This window comes from Mus pahari, chromosome 14, assembly GCF_900095145.1.
Source record: "Mus pahari chromosome 14, PAHARI_EIJ_v1.1, whole genome shotgun sequence".
Classification (NCBI taxonomy): Eukaryota; Metazoa; Chordata; class Mammalia; order Rodentia; family Muridae; genus Mus; species Mus pahari.
Genome location: NC_034603.1, coordinates 21,688,546 through 21,705,672, shown reverse-complemented (window position 1 = coordinate 21,705,672; position 17,127 = coordinate 21,688,546). Strand labels below are relative to the sequence as shown.

The following is a 17,127-nucleotide window of genomic DNA, read 5'->3' as shown; positions in this document are numbered from 1 at the left end:
AGCTCTTCATCTTTTGTTTTGTGTTTTGAGACAGGGTCTCTCTATGGAAGAGGGTTTCTAGGGCTCATCACTCCAGATGGTTAGTGAGCTTGAGGTCCTCCTGTATTCTTCTCCCCAGTGATGGATTAAAGGCCTGAACCTGGGTAATCTTAATATTTCAGTTGATTTTCTTGAATGTTTAGGTATACAGTCAAACCTTACCTGCAGAAAGTGGCAGGTGCCACTGCTGCCTGTCACTTCATCCTTTCTCTTTCATGTCTTACAGGCTTCAGCACCTCTCCTGGGTATTGTGGGAAGAGTGCTTGTGTCTGTGTTAGGTTGTTTTTGCTGTTGCTATAGATGCCTGACTGAGACATTCTATAAAAGAAAAGACATTTTCTTCCATTTGTCATTTACTTGTGATTTTTACCAAAACTTCGTGCTAGTGCAGCAGATGTTCCTTTTATATTCACTGGCTTGTCAGGTTTTCTTTAGTCTGATATGCAATGTTACCTTGGACAACTTTTTTCCTGTTGTACTGATCTTACTTTCTGGGGATAAATACTACTCAGTAAGCTGAGATTGGGGGGCTGGGTTGGGGGTAGATGGTGTACCTGCCTAAGATGTGCTTATCCTGGTTTCCGTGTACAGCAGGAAAGGCTCCACAGGCATGTGCTCTATTCAGTGCCCTTATGACTGAACGCATTTAGGACACTTCTCTCATCATAGGAATCACAAGCCCAAAAGGGTTTGCTGTTTCAGTTTCTCCTTGCTTTCTACTACTTTGTATACCCAGAAGGTAGACACGCTTTGAAGATTTGATAATACTCTTGTCTGTTTACTTCCTTAAAAACAAACAAACAACCAACAACAAAACTATCATAATCAAAGCTGCTAGTGTCCTAGCCACTTTGTGTATCTCAAGCAAATTTTACAGGATCTGTTTTCATAGTAATTGGAGACTGGAGAGATGCTATGTGACTTGGAGCATAGCTTGTCTTTCAGAAGGTAAAGTTTAGTGGTGACCACTCACATCAGTGGCTGCTTCTTTAGATGACCTACTGCAGTCACCTTTGTCATCCCCAGTGGTTATGCACTGTGCTGCTAACTTCCAGAGAGACCCAACTTCAGCTGCCAGGCCAGCCGACAGACAGTAGCAGTCGTCATTTCTGTGACACCCTGAGCCTTTCTGTACTGAGGCTCCCTCTCCCTCTGCTCTGAATCTCTGCCCTACCTAGTGTGTGTTCTCCATTCACATGCTTATTTATGTTAGTTACCAATCAGGGGAAAAAATAACATTTTAAAAGGCCATTTATAAAATTAGGATCCTAGCATATAAAGCTTTGGAAAAGTAGTCTTCACATTTGATTGGTTCTCGAAACATTCTGTGAAATATTTTTTGTTATGATTTTCCCTTTTTAAGAAAATAATAGCTGGTTTGTCTACTCTTTATGAAAGAAGCATAAAGTATCAGGCAGAGATGAGTGTGGGTTAGAAAATGGAGACCTGGTGAGGCAGAGCGGCTTCTCCAGGCTTACTGCTTCAGCAGCCCTGCATCTGATACTTAGACGTATTTATGTTGAGTCATTTCTTTCTCTTTGGCTGGTGACCAGAAGATCACGGAATGATTGTACAGAGGCAGTAGCATTACGTTTAGTTTCTTTTTTTGTATATATCAGATAAGAGGCCAGCAAATGGAAGGGAGTCCGCGCACATCCTTTGCATGGTGATAGCTGTGAAACTTGCCTTCTTACCACCGGAGTGACTTTGTTAGTCCTGTCTCCTGAGATCTGAGGTAGCTAGGGCAGGCATGCTGTTCAGGGTTAACAGGAAGCTTTGGCTTTCACAAGCATTTCTTCTTTCAGTGTCTAGAGACTGCTGCTTTAAAAGAGACTGGGAAGTGAGGGCAGGCCTGTGGAGGTCAGTGCACACTGGTACTAGCCCTGGTGACTGACGAGAGAATCAGGCTTCTAAGTCAAGGCCTCCTTTTGAGCCAGAGATGCTTTCAGGTTGGTAAAATTCACAGATCTGAAAAATAGAAGGTAGAAGGGGCCGGCTTTTGGTGAACCGTAGCAATTCTAGAAAAACCTGGCCATGGTGCCAATGGCACACACCTTTAGTCCCAACACTCAGGAGACACAATCAGGTGGATCTCTGAGTTCAAGGCCAGCTTGGTCTAGAGGATAGCCTGTAGAGCCCCTGTCTCAAAGAAAAAATAAAAATTCTAAAATGGCCAGACAGCAGTTCCAGAGACTTCTCTTTGTTCTGTGACAAGAACCTCTGGCTACCTGCACTCTCAGCCTTAGCACATAGGTCTGCCCGCAACAGGCCTGCTGCCAGTACTGGGGAGGCTGCCCCTCCCCCTCTCCATTGTGATCTTAGGGCCTATAAAAGAAGTCTGTTAAAGATTTATTTTCTAAAAGGTTTTTGGGATTTGTTTTTAGACAGGGTTTCACTGTATAGCTTTAGGGAATTTACTATGTAGACCAGGCTAGCCTCTGCCTCCTGAGTGCAGGATTAAAGGGGTGTGTGTGTGTGTGTGTGTGTGTGTGTGTGTGTGTGTGTGTGTGTGTGTGTGTNGTGTGTGTGTGTGTGTGTGTGTGTGTGTGTGTGTGTGTGTGTGTGTGTGTGTGTACGTGTACCACCACACTCAACCCTTGCAGCTTCTGAATACTTTAAGTCCTTGGATGCCAGAGGAAAAGACGGAGATGCATGACAACTTGGGGCCTGGCAGTTCTCAATACCAGGGAAATGGCACTGCTTGGTCCTGTTTAATTTTTTTCTAGGCCTTTCCATAGTCTACTTTTCTAATTAAAAGTACTAGGGCAGTAACATTTTTATCATTATTAGTATATATATTCATATATAATTTAGCATATACTACTACATAGTTAAATCTTTCATATAAATAGTACATATTTTATTAAGTAAAACTGGCTTCCTTTTTCCAGAGCAATAATGAAATTTCACAGTATGAAAATGGAAGAAATCAACAAAATTATTCGTGATCTTTGGCGGAGTACCTATCGTGGGCAAGGTAACTAATATAGTGTGTCCCAAATGCTTTTCCAAAGCTCTGCCCACAGCCTTTCCTGTATGACCTTAGTTGCCAGCATTGCCTTCTCAAACCCCTTCCTGAGCATGTCTTTGAGAGTTTTCTAAGAATTCTTATCTTTGCAACATCTTACAACAAAATGAAAATGCAGTTTCTCTTCCAAAGCCCTGTAGGACTCATATTGGCTGTAGCAGACACATTTAGCTGATGACATAATGGGTTCTGTGAAAGCGCAGATAGGGATAGGCCCAAGTGTGATAAGAAAAGTACCCAAAGGAAACTCTTAGAAAAGAGCTGGGCCCAGGCGGGGGTGGGCCATCCAGGCTACATTTTGGCAGACCACATGATCTGAGTCTTCCTGGCCGGAGAGTTTGCAAGGCAGCCAGTGCTTCTAAGGACATCAGACTCACTGTTGTCCCTGGCTTCCATGACGATGTGTTTAATTAAGTGACAGAGGTGTAGTGCGGGTTCTCTAAATTACTCTGCTTACCGTCTCAGATATTGAATACATAGAAATTCGATCCGATGCTGATGAAAATGTGTCGGCTTCTGATAAAAGACGCAGTTACAACTACCGAGTGGTGATGCTGAAGGGAGACACAGCCCTGGACATGCGCGGACGGTGCAGTGCTGGACAGAAGGCAGGTATCAGCATCTAGGAGCCAACTTAGCCTGGAAGATGGCCCTGATGTCGCAGATGTCTTAGAGGACCATTACATGAACGAGAAGCCCCTACAGCTTCCTTGTCACCTTGTGAGACAGACATGGCTACCATCAATGCACCATCCTGGTGCCAGCCCTGTAGCACTCTGAAGATCACTTTTAAGAAAAAGGGTCAAGGGACTGGAGAGATGGCTCAGTGGTTAAGAGCACTGGTTGTTCTTTTTTAGAGGTCCTGAGTTCAATTCCTAGCAACCATATGGTGGTTCACAACCATCTGTAATGGGATCTGATACCCTGTTCTGTCATGCAGATGTACAGGAAGATGAACACTCATATACATAAATACATTTAAAAGGAAAAGGGTCAAAGTTACTCAAATCCATTTTCACTTCACAGCATTCCTCAAAGTAAAGTCACTGTTTCATGGGCCCCCAAAGATGCATTCTGGTGTAACAATGGGCAGGAACATCTCAGAATCTCAGAATTAATAGTAATTATACTGCCAGTCATAAATAATGCTAGAAGGGGGAGGGATGTGGCTAAGTTGGTAGAGTGCTTGACCAGCATGATCAGGCTTTGGGTTGACCCCACTACTCTCTAAACTTGGCTCTAATCCCAGCACTATGGAAGTAGAGACAAGAGAATCAGAAGTTCAAAGTCATCCTTGGCTACAGAGTGAGTGTGGCCCAGCCTGGGCTACAGAGGGCCATATTCAAATGAACAAACAACACAGCAAACTAGAGCCTGAGTTGAACCAGATAAGACATTCTAATCTGTGTCACTGAGAATATTTCCCCTGCATAGGCCTTAAGCTCCATTACCCCAGCATAGCTTTAGGATGGGCCTCAGACCTCAGTTGGTCTGCTGTCAGAGCTTTGGTATCATAGGGACTTTCTGCCCCTTACTACATAAATAAGACTCGATGGCCCTACATGAGGCTCCTGGAGGAGAGGCAGTAGGTAGGTTTGGAGTATGGGGAATCAGGATGAGAAATGATGTCTCAATAAGGCTAAATAAAGCATGAGACCTGCATCTCAGGAGCACAGGAATGTCATGAATGTTTGATTTCTGTTAACAATACAGAGAGTGTGGATTCTGAACTTTCATATTAAAGCAGATTTTCATAAAATTTCGCAGGCTTAGGAAAGGATGTCACACTATTGGCATAATTATCCCAGTTATTGCCAACCCAGTCAGCTAATACCAATTTCAGGCAAATGTAGGTTACTGTCACAACCATAGTCTGAAGCAATGACTAACTTGTAATCTACAAACAGGATCCCTACTTGCTTTATTTGCTGTTGTCTAATGTTGACTATAAATGAATTTGAAACTTGGTTTGTGAACAAAAGTCCTATAGCTGCTCTTAAATTGTGAAGACTGGCAGTGCTTGCTTCCTGGTGTAAGGAGAGGTGTCAGATGGATGGTATAGAGGCTGTGGGCCAAGCTGCAGCGTGCATGTGAGTGGGTAGTGGTAAATGGGCAGGAGTAGGGTTCAGAAGCAGGAAGGAAGTGTCTGCCCCTCAAAGGGACACCAAGCTCCTGCACCCTGCTGACCTCCTCAGGGAGTCAGAGGGAAGGTGTGTACTGCTCTGCATTCAGCAGCCGAGATTCAGCAGGCAGTGAGGTTAGAGCTCACACAAGAGCACTATGCACTGCCCAGAACAGTCTGGGTCCCTTTGCTGTGTCCCTTCAACCCTGAGAGGGCTGGGGCTGAATCTGAGGGTTTAATGTCTGATTTTTAATAACTATGAATGTATTTAGTAGGCTCCCTGCAGATCAATACAAATAGAGCCATACTCTAGTAACTCCAACATATGATTTGTTTTCCCTCATTGACACAATTACACAAGCAGACACTTGGGTGTGATTTTGAACACACTACCTGGTTTCTCTTTTCGACCAGAGATTTGTGGAGACTTAAAGTTGTCTCTCTAGGAGTTAAAGTGCCTGTGAGGGTAGGAAGATGTAGTGTCCTTGGATTTTCCAGTCAGTTTATGGCTGAGGGCTGTAAGGCCTGGTGTGGTTTCATAAACCTTTAGTTCCAGTACTCAGAGGGCAAAGGCAGGCAGATCTCTGAGTTTGCTGCCAGTCTGGTCTATGTAGTAAAGTACAGGTGAATTTTAAGACTTCTATTAATATTATCAACTGCATATAAATTGTATGCATCTACCATTAGCCTGTGATGCCAGTCTTTAGTAAACCTGAAATGCTAACAAGACTGTTTTCTTGGTGTTTTATTTCAGCAAAAATGATAGGCAGAGAAATGTGGTTAATGGTCCACCTTCCAGAAAAGCTTGTATCTCCATTGAACGGTCCCTGCCTTTAGCGACCTGTGACATTTCCCACCTCTTCCTACATAGCCTGGGATGGCCTAAAACTCAGAGATCTCCCTGCCTTTGCCTTCTGAGTGCTGGGATTAAAGGTGTGCACCATCACACTCAGTTCATCCACATGCCCTTCTGTTTTCACATCTGTCATGCAACTTTTCTCCAGGTGCTAGCGTCTCTCATCATCCGCCTGGCGCTGGCTGAAACCTTCTGTCTGAACTGTGGCATCCTTGCCTTGGATGAGCCGACAACAAATCTCGACCGAGAAAACATTGAATCTCTTGCACATGCTTTGGTTGAGTAAGTATTTCAAGGTTAGGGGCAGGTTGTAATATTTTTTAAAAATACAGAGCCAGGTGTGGTGACACATATCTTTGATCCCAGCACTTAAAGGCAAAGGCAGGCTGGTTACTGAGTTCAGGGCCAGCCTTGGCTACATAGTGAATTCTAGGTCAGGCTCAAAAACAAACAAAAACCAAAACTCCAAACCAAAAAGAATTCAGTTGAGGCCAGGCTCTGCACTTTGCTTTTCTCCAGATTCTCTTGAAAAAGAACTCGTACCTGACAGTGGTGGCACACGCCTTTGATCCCAGCACTTGGGAGAGGAGGCAGGCGGATTTCTGAGTTGGAGGACAGCCTGGTCTACAGAGTGAGTTCCAGGACAGCCAAGGGTACACAGAGAAAAATGCTTTCTTGAAAAACAAAACAAAACAAAACACAGAACTCATGAGGCTGGAGGGGTGGCTCAGTGGTTAAGAACACCGGCTGCTCTTCCAGAGGACTTGCGTTCAACTTACAACACACACATGGCAGCTCACGACTGTGTGTAACCCCAGCTTTTACACAGATACATAAGCAGTTAGAACACCAGTGCTCATAAAACAGAAGGAGCTGGAGTACTGAGACACAGACATTTCTCCCCAAGTGTGCATAGGGCAGGTGAGGGCGAGGAGTTCTGGGCTTTGTCTGCATTTCCTGTGAATCCTTCATGTCAAGCACAGGAGTCCCTTTGCCCTGGCCAGACACTTAGAGCTGAGATGGAAAAAGAATACTGGTAATTAGACAGTGCGGAGGCTAAATTGTAGTCGTGTGAACCCCATTCACTCATGTCAGCAAGCCCCCAGAGAGGGCAACTTGTATTTTTGTGTACCCCTGGCTTCAGGACAATGATGGCGCTTGTGCCCTCCAGCCAGGTCTTGATTGTCCTGGGGCCCATCAAGGAGAGGGTTGTGGTATTGAAACATGAAGTGCGTCCAGTCCCGGGCAAGTGATAAACAAGTTTGAGTTAAACTCTTGTTGCATCTCACTCATAGCTGATACCTCAGCATGCTGAGGATGAGCAAAAATGTCCCTATACACCCACTCAGGCCCTTGTGTGTCACAGCACTGATGCATCTAGTGACTGGGGGAGGGAGAATTCTAGGTAGGCCCAGCTCCTCAGAAGGTAGTGTTATTTCCCTCCCTGCTTGTTGTCTGCCTGAATTACTTTTAGACTTTGAGAGAAGTCTGGGAGTCTGGGCAGAGGAGTGAGCTGAGCCCTGGTTGATGTTTTAAGTTTTCCTAGAAGACTTTCCCCTGCATCAGTAGCAGCTTAGGATCTTGGGAAACTAGTCCAAATTCTTTACCTAGTTCTTAGCCAGATGGGTGGGGAATGAGCTATACATCCCAGTGTGTGGGAGGAGATGGGACTCTTACCTGCCTAGGTTGAAGGCCTCAGCTCTCCTGTATTTGCAGGGCAGCCAAAGGCCCTGTCATACAAGGCCCAGGAAAAGCCTGGATGCCACACAGCTGTTCTTGTATCTGACAGGATTTCCAATGGCTTTTCCAAATCTATGTCCGTTAGTAAAAAAGCATTCTCAATGTATTGTTTCAGGATCATAAAAAGTCGCTCACAGCAGCGCAACTTCCAGCTTCTGGTAATCACTCACGATGAAGATTTTGTGGAGCTCTTGGGGCGATCTGAGTATGTGGAGAAATTCTACAGAGTAAAGAAGAACATCGACCAGTGCTCAGAGATTGTCAAGTGCAGCATTAACTCCCTGGGCTCCTACGTTCACTAACTTGTCTTGGGAGGGATATGGATTGTGTGATGGGAACCATGTGTGGCAGGTTTGAGAGTCCCTAAGATCGTGAGTGAAGACTGAACACAGTTCCCACAGGCCTGGCAACCTCCCAGCTCTACTCAGCCTTTCATTTCCTGCCAACTGAATGTCATCCAGATAATGAGAACAGTGCTAACAGGAGGGGTGGGCATTTAAAAAAATTATTCTTTTCGAAGCTTGAAGTGATATTTAATAAGTGGCCCTGCTGTCACATGAATCCATGCACATGACCTGTCTATCTGAGTCTAGGTCTCCTCTGAAACCACAGTCATTGAATGGGGTTGGCAGGGTGACCAAAGCCATTGGTGATCATTTAGTGGAATACCCAGTTCCCTCCCCATGCAGCCCCACCAGATAGGTACCCTGGCTGACTGTTAGAGAAGAATTTCCCCAGTCCTGACCTCATCTGCCCATCATGGAGAAGCCTGTCACTCTCCTGTGTGTCTGTCATGTATATCTATGTGGCCTGGCCATAAACCCCAGTTACTCTCAATAGCAGGTTCCCATGTGGGTGGAAAGGAGGCTCACCACAGCTGGAGCCTGCTCTCACAGACCTGCAAGGGCAAACCACATTCTCACTCTAGAGGCCGAGCCTGTTGAAGTCCAGTACACATCTCCACGGCATTGCCACCTGAAACCTCCTGTGCAGACAGGGCACATCTAAGTCACACGCTTACAGATGCCACTAAGAGTTCTCTCACTCACCTGGTCGGCCTCTTATGTGCCATCTGCAGATCTGTTGGGCGTCAGCTCTAGAACAAAGGTCTTTTCTTCCTACCGTCTTCCTTCAGGAATATAAAAACATGTCAATCAAATGCATATTGAGAATAGATCATGAGAAAAATTACTTTAAAATAATTCTTTGGTATATATACAATGCTATCTATTAAAGACAAAAGCAAATGTTTGTGTATTTGGGGCATGGATGTGCTTGTTTTACATAAAGAGTTAATCTTCATGGAATATTTGATACTTCAGGAGGATATAAAACATCTTAAACATTTTTCAGAGTTGATTAGTAGTTAGTTTTATAATCCCTTTTAAAGTTGCTTCACATAGCCAGGTATGATATATCCCAGTAGAGGCGGGTGGACCTTTGTAATTCAGGGCCAGCCTTGTATACATAGCAAGACCTTGTCTCAGAAAACAAATTTTTTTTCACAACTATGCAAATGGTAAGGGAGGTTTATGGCAATTTTAAAAGTTTTTGGGAATTCTGTTACTCCCAAACCAAAATTTATTTACACTGTGAGAAAGGTCCTCTAGGAGCTGGAGAGATGGCTCAGCAGTTAAGAGTACCGTCTGTTCTTCCAGAGGTCCTGAGTTCAATTCCCAGCAACCACATGGTGGCTCACAACCATCTGTAATGGGATCTGATGCCCTCTTCTGGTGTGTCTGAAGACAGCTACAGTGTATTTATATATATATAATAAATCTTTTTTTTAAAAAAAAAAAAGTCCTCTAGCCCAGGCTGGCTGTGAGCTGCTGATCCTCTGCCCCCAGGTACTTGGATTGTGGGCATGAACTGCTGTGCCTAGTGTACGTAGTGCTGAGAATTAAACCCAAGGTTTACACAACAGGTAAGCATTCCCCTGTCCACTGACTGGGCTGCATTCCTGACCCCAGGTCATTTAATGATGGATTCCACTATGAAACTCAAACCAACACTCAGAAGTTTTAACCAAGCCTTCCGCCCCGCACAGCCAAAGCCGGTTCACTGGATAACTGCTGCCGTAGTTCTTTTCTTCTATTGCTGTGATGGAACACCTAGGCAACTTAGCGTCTAAACTCCAGGGGGTTAGTGCCATGATTCTGGAAAAAGGGCAGTAGGGACAGCTGAGAGCTTCCATCTCATGCAGGATGGCGGAGAGAGACACCCTGGGAGTGGTGAGGCCTCAGCAACTGAAGGATGATGGCGGAAACACCTTCACTCTATAATTCACACACTTCTAAAAGTGCAAGTATGTAGAGTAGGGACATTAATGTATCCCATGGAGCAGTCTTGAATTTGAGACAGAATGTTTTATGCAGTGTCCGTTGTGTGCTGTAGCTGTGCCTAGTACAAAGTTTACATACTGTGTCCATAGCTAGGGCTGGAGTGAAGTTCAACGTTGCATTGTGGGGACGCACTGCTGGAAAAACCTTGGTTTAGTAAGACACTGGATTTTTAATTTTTGGTGACTCATGCTCTGGAGTTGTGGCCCACATTTAACAAGCTGAGGGATAGGCTGCCTTTCATAAGTTCTCAGGATCTGTTCAGCCCCCATGATACCCTGATTGTCATTACAGCTGTGCTTTGCATGGTAAAGGATTCTCTAAAGTGGTGATGAAAGCTAGATATCTTAACTTAGAGACATTGTCCCACGAAGGTCCTGGGTGTCATTTTAAGCATCCTAATAAGATGGTGGAGGGAAAATGGGATGTGGAAAGAATAGTGCAGTGTACTTGGAAATGAGGAAGAGTTCCAAGCCAAGTGATACAGATAGACAACTGCCAGGAGCCAAAAAGGACAGAAACATTTGTCCCTCCAGGCCTACAGAATGATTGGGTCCTGCTGACCCCTGGACAGACCAGTGTGGCTGATTGTGGACTTCAGGCCTGGTTGAGAAAATAGGGTCCCAACTCTCACCCAGGAGGACCACAACTCTGTGGGTACTCTGTTCCTTCAAGGCCCCTTGTGACAAGGTTCATTCACAATTCTGTAACACTGAAGGAAAGAACAGAGGGCCATTCTCACAGGGCAAAGATTTACTTACTGAATTCAAGAAGTATTGATTCTGGTTAGACTAATCAATGACCAGACTGTATTTTACAGCTGCTTTGAGAGCAGCTTTCACTCAACCCCCATGCAGCATGCTTTGAAGTGGAATGGGTGCCTCTCTAGTCACCCATGGGCTTAAATCCCAATGCCACTGCTTGATGGCTGAGCAGTCCTGGGAAAAATAGTCACCCTCTGGCCTCTGTGTCACCCACCTATGAAAGGAAATCTTGTTTGTGTTGTAGGGTTGTTCCAAAAGATCAGTGATTTCATATTTATAAGCCCAAACAGCAGTCAGTGCCAGCTAAGCACTGGCACACGGAAGCCCTCATTCATCAGTCTGGTCCCACCACAGTCAGTATTCCTTAGCCTCAGCTCTGGCTTGCTCGCACCCGTGGTCCTAGTTCCCTTTCTGGCTGTGATAAAAACACTGACCAAAACCAACTTAGGGAAGACCGGGTTATTAGACTTACCCTTCCTAGTCACAGCCAGTACAGAAGCTCACCGCAGGAACTGAGGCAGAAGACCTGCAAGAATGAACACCACTTAACTGGTTTACTTTCCTATACAACTCGGGCCCCTCTACCAAGGACGGAACCACCCACAGTGAACTGGATTCTTGAGCATCCATCATGAATCAAGAAAATGCCTCGCAGACTTGCCCTCAGGCCAATCTGTTAAAAGGCTGTTCCTCAACTGAAGGTCCCTCTTCATAGACAACTCTGGGTTGTGTTGGAAACACACACACAAGCCAACCAGCACAATAAACCTTGTCACTTAACACTATTAAGCTATGAAGTTTTCCTTTTTTATTCCTAAGACCTCACAATAATATCACAATATAACTCAGTCTAACTTTTTTTTAAAAAACAGACTTAGTTCATTTATTTTTCTCATATAAAACCCTTATGTGGTAGTCACAGCTGGAGCCTGGGTCCTCTGAACATAGACTCTGGTGTGGGTTTTCACAAGATGATCAGTGAATTCCTGATAAGAATTGGTGAACACGGTCTCTTTCCAGAGGTTGGGGGTCAGGCAGCTGTAGGTCTTGAGGTGGCATCAAAGGTGACCTTAGCAAAGTCACCCAGGGTGGCAGTGCAGCCTCTGGCTGAAATGTAGCAGTCATCTATACCAGCCATCAGTAGCTTCTTGGGCACAGGAGCAGAGACAATGCCAGTGCCTCCGGGGGCAGGGGTGAGACACACCAGCACAGAGCCATAGCGGCCTGTCACCTTGCATGGAACAGTGTGGGGCTTGCCAATCTTGTTCCCCCAGAAGCCACTCCACACAGGGACAATGGAAAGCTTGGCCAAGATGATGGCCCCTCGGATGGCAGTGGCGACCTCCTTGGAGCACTTAACACCAAGACCAACATGACCATTGTAGTCCCCAATAGCAACAAATGCCTTGAACCTGGTCCACTGGCCAGCCCGAGTCTGCTTCTGCACTGGCATGATTTCCATCTTTTAGGGATGCACCCAGGAAAAAAAAATCAATGATGTCAGACTCCTTAATGGGCAGGGAGAACAGGTAGATCTCTTCCAAGCCTGAACTGGCTTCAGATGAAAGCAGTCAGCCAGGGTGAGAGCCAACTAGTAAACCATCCACCGCAGTGGGCAGTGGGAACCTGATCCCACAAGGAGCCCCTGAGACATGGTAAGATGCGCATCAATGTACTACCTGAAGGCATGACTCTTTATGCACTGTTAGTGGAGGAACTGGCTGTGTGGACCCTCAGAGCTACATCCTCAGAGAAAACAAGGGGCTGGAGAGATGGCTCAGTGGACAGATCCTCGCATGTGAGCAGGCCCAGAATTCCTGCTCCAGCAGCCTCTATGCTGATGCTCGGCAGTGTTTGTCTATATTCCGGATCTCTTCTAAACTGATTGAACCAGCAGCTTGTGGACAGCTGAGCATCCAAACACACTCTACTATCTAACGAACATCTGAAACTTACAACGACTCAGCCCACGTCTCCTCCAGAAACTCCAAAATGACAGCACATTCTTCCAATTTCTTCAACAAGCCCAACATCTTCTCTTTTAACTCACAGTTCACATCCATTCCCTCAGTTTAAAACTCAACTCTCAGAGGGTTTCCAGAGGCCCAGCAAGATGGCTCAGCAGGTGAAAGGACTTGCTGTCAAGCCCTGATATTCTGAGTTCCGTTCCCGGGCCCCATGTGGTAGAAAGAGAGAACCAAATCCTACAAGTGGTCCTCTGACCTCATATTCATATGAATACACACAGACATATGAAATACATAAAACGTACTCTTAAATTATTTTTGATTTTTGATACAGGGTTTCTCTGTATAGCCCTGGCTGTCCTGGAACTCACTCTGTAGACCAGGCTGGCCTCAAACTCAGAAATCCTCCTGCCTCTGCCTCCCAAGTGCTGGGATTAAAGGCATGTGCCACCACTGCCTGGCGATTTTTGATTTTTGATACAGGGTTTCTCTGTATAGCCCTGGCTGTCCTGGAACTCACTCTGTAGACCAGGCTGGCCTCAAACTCAGAAATCCTCCTGCCTCTGCCTCCCAAGTGCTGGGATTAAAGGCATGTGCCACCACTGCCTGGGTAAATTATTTTTTAAAGTCATGTAGAATCTAGCCATTCCTTACCATTAAACCCAGCGCTCTGGTCCAGGCATCATAGTCTCTAACTTGGATAGTTTGAGTAACCACCTAGCTTCCCATGTTCACTGAGCCCTGCTCAGGTTTGTCTGACCAAGCAGCAGGCAATGATCTTGTAAATGCCCCTGAGCTGACAGCAGTTACAGCCCTGTAAGCACACTATGAGCTGGAAATAGTGATCAGAGAGGCAACAATTACCCCTGTCCTACTGGCCGTCCTGCTCAGCAGTGCGGCGGAGGCTGTTTCTACATCTAGGCTTGCACCATTGGAACATATCTTACAGTGTGACTGGCCTAGGAAAAGTTCAGGATCCAAGATGAGAAGCAGTTCCTTGGGCCAGCGAGATGACCCAGTGGGCAGAGGCTTGTCAAAAAGCCTGACAACCTGAGTTCCATCCCTGAGACCCATGTATAGGTGGAACTCCACAAAGTCACCCTCTGAGCTCTCTCCTGGGTACATGTGCATGCACACACAGTAAGTGTGTAAAAACACAAATCTTAAATGGACAAAGGACAGCTGTATGTCACACGTGGAGCTTTTATACTGTCACAAAGTCAAAAAAAAAAATTTAAACCCTAAGTCAATGCTCAGTGCTGCATGCTGAAGCCAGAGGTCATGTGTAATGATATTAAACCAGTGGTTAAAGAGCCGGAGGTAGAGCTCTGTTGGTACAGGGTTTGCCTGGCATGCATAGAGCCCTGGGTTCCATCCTAAATCCCATATATATAAGCCAGGCACTGCAGTCTGGCTGAGGTAGGAAGGTAGGAGGAGGTAGGAAGATTGAAAATTCAAAGTCAGCCTTGGCCACATAGTACATCCCAGGGCAACCTGGGATACATAAGTCCCTGTCTCTAAATAGGTAGGTAGGTAAGTAGATAGGGAGATAGAGTTAAATACTTCCCACAAAGAAAGGCCTAGGGCCAGGGCCATCATTAGTGATATTTGGCTGGCATGTAGAGTAACGCCAATTTTTTCAAACTCTTCTTAGAAAACAGAAAAGGACTCCTGAGGGCACCAGTCACAGATCCCTAGCAATCACTGTAATAGACACTGCATTCCTTCCTGTAATGTGTAGTATGTATCAGTGCTTTCTCAATTCAGATGAAGATCCCCTGGACAACACGAGCTGCCATGTGGGTGCTATTGAACCAAGGCGCTATGGGAGAGCAACCAGTGCTCTTAGCCACTGAGCCATCTCATCTTCCCAGCCCCCAGACTTAAATAAAGTCTTGTTCTCTTGGGAAAAAAAAACAGAAAAGGAGAAAGGAACACAGTCAAGGTCACTCTGCAAGGTCACTCTTCCGTGGGTAGCATCGGGGAAATGAGAAATCAACCCCTTTTTGTTAATGCATTCGGCCAGCAGACAGTAGCAGGTGTCTTCAAGACACTTGTATGCTTGTGGCATTAGACCTCCCTATGCTCCTGACCCTCTGGAGGGTCCCCTCCTGCCCCAGTTACTCTGCCTCTGCTTCCTTATCTCATGAATTCCATGACCCTTCCTTCTCTTGCGGTGCACTATCTGATGAAAACGTGCTAACAAGTCAAATAGCTAAAAACAGAGATATGCCAGAAGCTCGGACAGCCAGTGGAAATGCAGATATACCAGTGCATGAAAGGACCTGGTCAATAGAACAGAAAGGAAATGTGCAGCACGGGGAGAAACATCAGTGAATCAGCCACGTGACATGAGGTGACAGCCCAAATAAGTAGGGAACCCTTACAATGCAGCAACGTTTAAAATGAGGCTTTATGTTCAGTGCATGACTGTTTGCCTTCATGTGTGTCTGTACACTGTGTGCATGCAGTGCCCATGGAGGCCAGGAGAGGGCGCTGGATTTACTGGAACTGAAGTTACAGATCATTGTAATCCATATGGGTGCTGGGTCCTCAGCAAGAACAGCTAGCGTTTTTTCACGTCTAAGTTCTTAACTTAGCCATCTTGCCAGCCTTTACAATGTGGCAATTCTTAAAAACTGATTTTAAAGTGAGCAAAGAATTTGAATTTGTATTTTATAAAAAGGGGGGGGGGAATAATAAAAACTAGGATTGGTGGCTTATGCCTGTAATACAATCACTTGGGAGGTTGAAAAAGTAGGGTCGGTAATTCAGGGACAGCTTGGGCTACATAGTGGCCTCAAGGGCAGCCTGGGTTATATGAAACCCTAACTAAATAAGTAAGGAGGCTAATAACCCCACAAGTGATTTTCATCATCCTTAAATAATAGGGAAGTGCAAATCAAAGCCACAGCATGGGGCTGTAGAGATGACTCAGTAGTTAATACACAGGATGCTCTTCCAAGAGGACCCAGGTTTGGTTCCCAGCATTTGCAAGCTGGCTCACAACTCTCTCTCACTCCAGTTTCATGGGATCTGACGCCCTCTTCTGACCTCTTTAGGCACCAGAAATGTATGGCACACATTCATATATGCATATATGCAAAGGTGCAACAGTTAGAATGACTGCTTGCTCTCTCTCTCTCTCTCTCTCTCTCTCATACACACACACACACACACACACACACACAATGGGTGAGGTATAGAGAATGTGAATCCTTATGTACTATTAGTAGAATGCAAAACAATGTGGCTTCCTCAAAGCCATGATGACATTTAGAACAAGTTTTTAAAACACTTTATTTTTAATTATGTGTCTGTGCACATGTCTCTGTGAGGGTATGTGCACACGAGTCCAGTCCCCTCAGAGCCCAGAGCTATCAGATCCTTTGGAGGTAGAGTTATAGGCGAAAAACAAAAAACAAAAAACACTTTTTTGTTGTTGTTTTTGTTTTTTGAGACAGGTTTTCTCTGTGTAGCCCTGGCTGTCCTGGAGCTCACTCTGTAGACCAGGCTGGCCTCGAACTCAGAAATCCTCCTTCCTCTCCCTCCTGAGTGGTGGGATTAAAGGCATGCGCCACCACTCTCCAGCGAGTTATAAGCAAAAATTCTTAAGAATTATGTTTTGGGGGCTAGAGAGATGGCTTGATGGTGAAGAACCTGTATTGCTCTTCTAGAAGAACAGAGCTTAGTTGCCAGCACCTACACGGTATCTCACTGCTCCTTGTAATCCTGGCTCCAGAGGACCTGACGTGCTCTTCTAGCCATAGGCGCCCACACGCATGCACCACACAGACACATAAGTACCTTTTATTAGCATCTCTGGAATATACCCAAGGCAACTGAAAGCACTCTGAGACCTAGGGTTGGCACAGCAGCCGGGGGGCAGGAGCAGAGCACACTCGCACACATCTCCATACTGCGGAATACTGGTCTGGCAAAGGAAGGAGTTTCTGATGCCCACAGCAGCATGGTTGAGCTTTGAGGACATTAGGCCAAGTCACGAAGCCAGTTGAAAAAGGGAAACTACTGCCTGAGTCCATGCGCAGGGCTCCCAGAGCCTGGGCAAGGTAGGGGTCTGGAAAGCAGGGGGCTGTTTCTCAGGATGGAGAACTCTGGCTTCAGTCACACAGCATGAGTGCTTAACAATCCTGAGCTCAACACAAAAATGGGCGACGGTAGTGGTGGCTCATGCCCTTAAACCCAGCACTTGGGAGACAGGGGCAGGCAGTTCTCTGAGTTCAAGGCCAGCCGGGTCTACAGAGGGAGTTC

The 17,127-nt window shown here is 45.7% G+C and overlaps 1 protein-coding gene and 1 pseudogene across 2 annotated transcripts in view; one reads left to right on the top strand and one right to left on the bottom strand.

Annotated features, from left to right (window-relative positions):
• Rad50 (RAD50 double strand break repair protein) overlaps positions 1-8,987 on the top strand; it is a 54,966-nt gene extending 45,979 nt beyond the window's left edge. The window contains exons 22-25 of one of the 2 annotated variants that reach the window (XM_021211882.1): positions 2,931-3,016; positions 3,533-3,675; positions 6,194-6,327; positions 7,901-8,987. In XM_021211882.1, coding sequence (XP_021067541.1) covers positions 2,931-3,016; positions 3,533-3,675; positions 6,194-6,327; positions 7,901-8,087 — 550 coding nt within the window. In that variant the 3' untranslated portion in view covers positions 8,088-8,987. Of the gene's footprint in view, positions 1-1,844; positions 1,878-2,930; positions 3,017-3,532; positions 3,676-6,193; positions 6,328-7,900 lie in introns of those variants that run through there. The other variant, XM_029546459.1, reaches the window with a different exon arrangement.
• A 2,789-nt stretch (positions 8,988-11,776) lies between these two features.
• LOC110331242 lies at positions 11,777-12,951 on the bottom strand (annotated as a pseudogene).
• Positions 12,952-17,127: the final 4,176 nt, after the last annotated feature.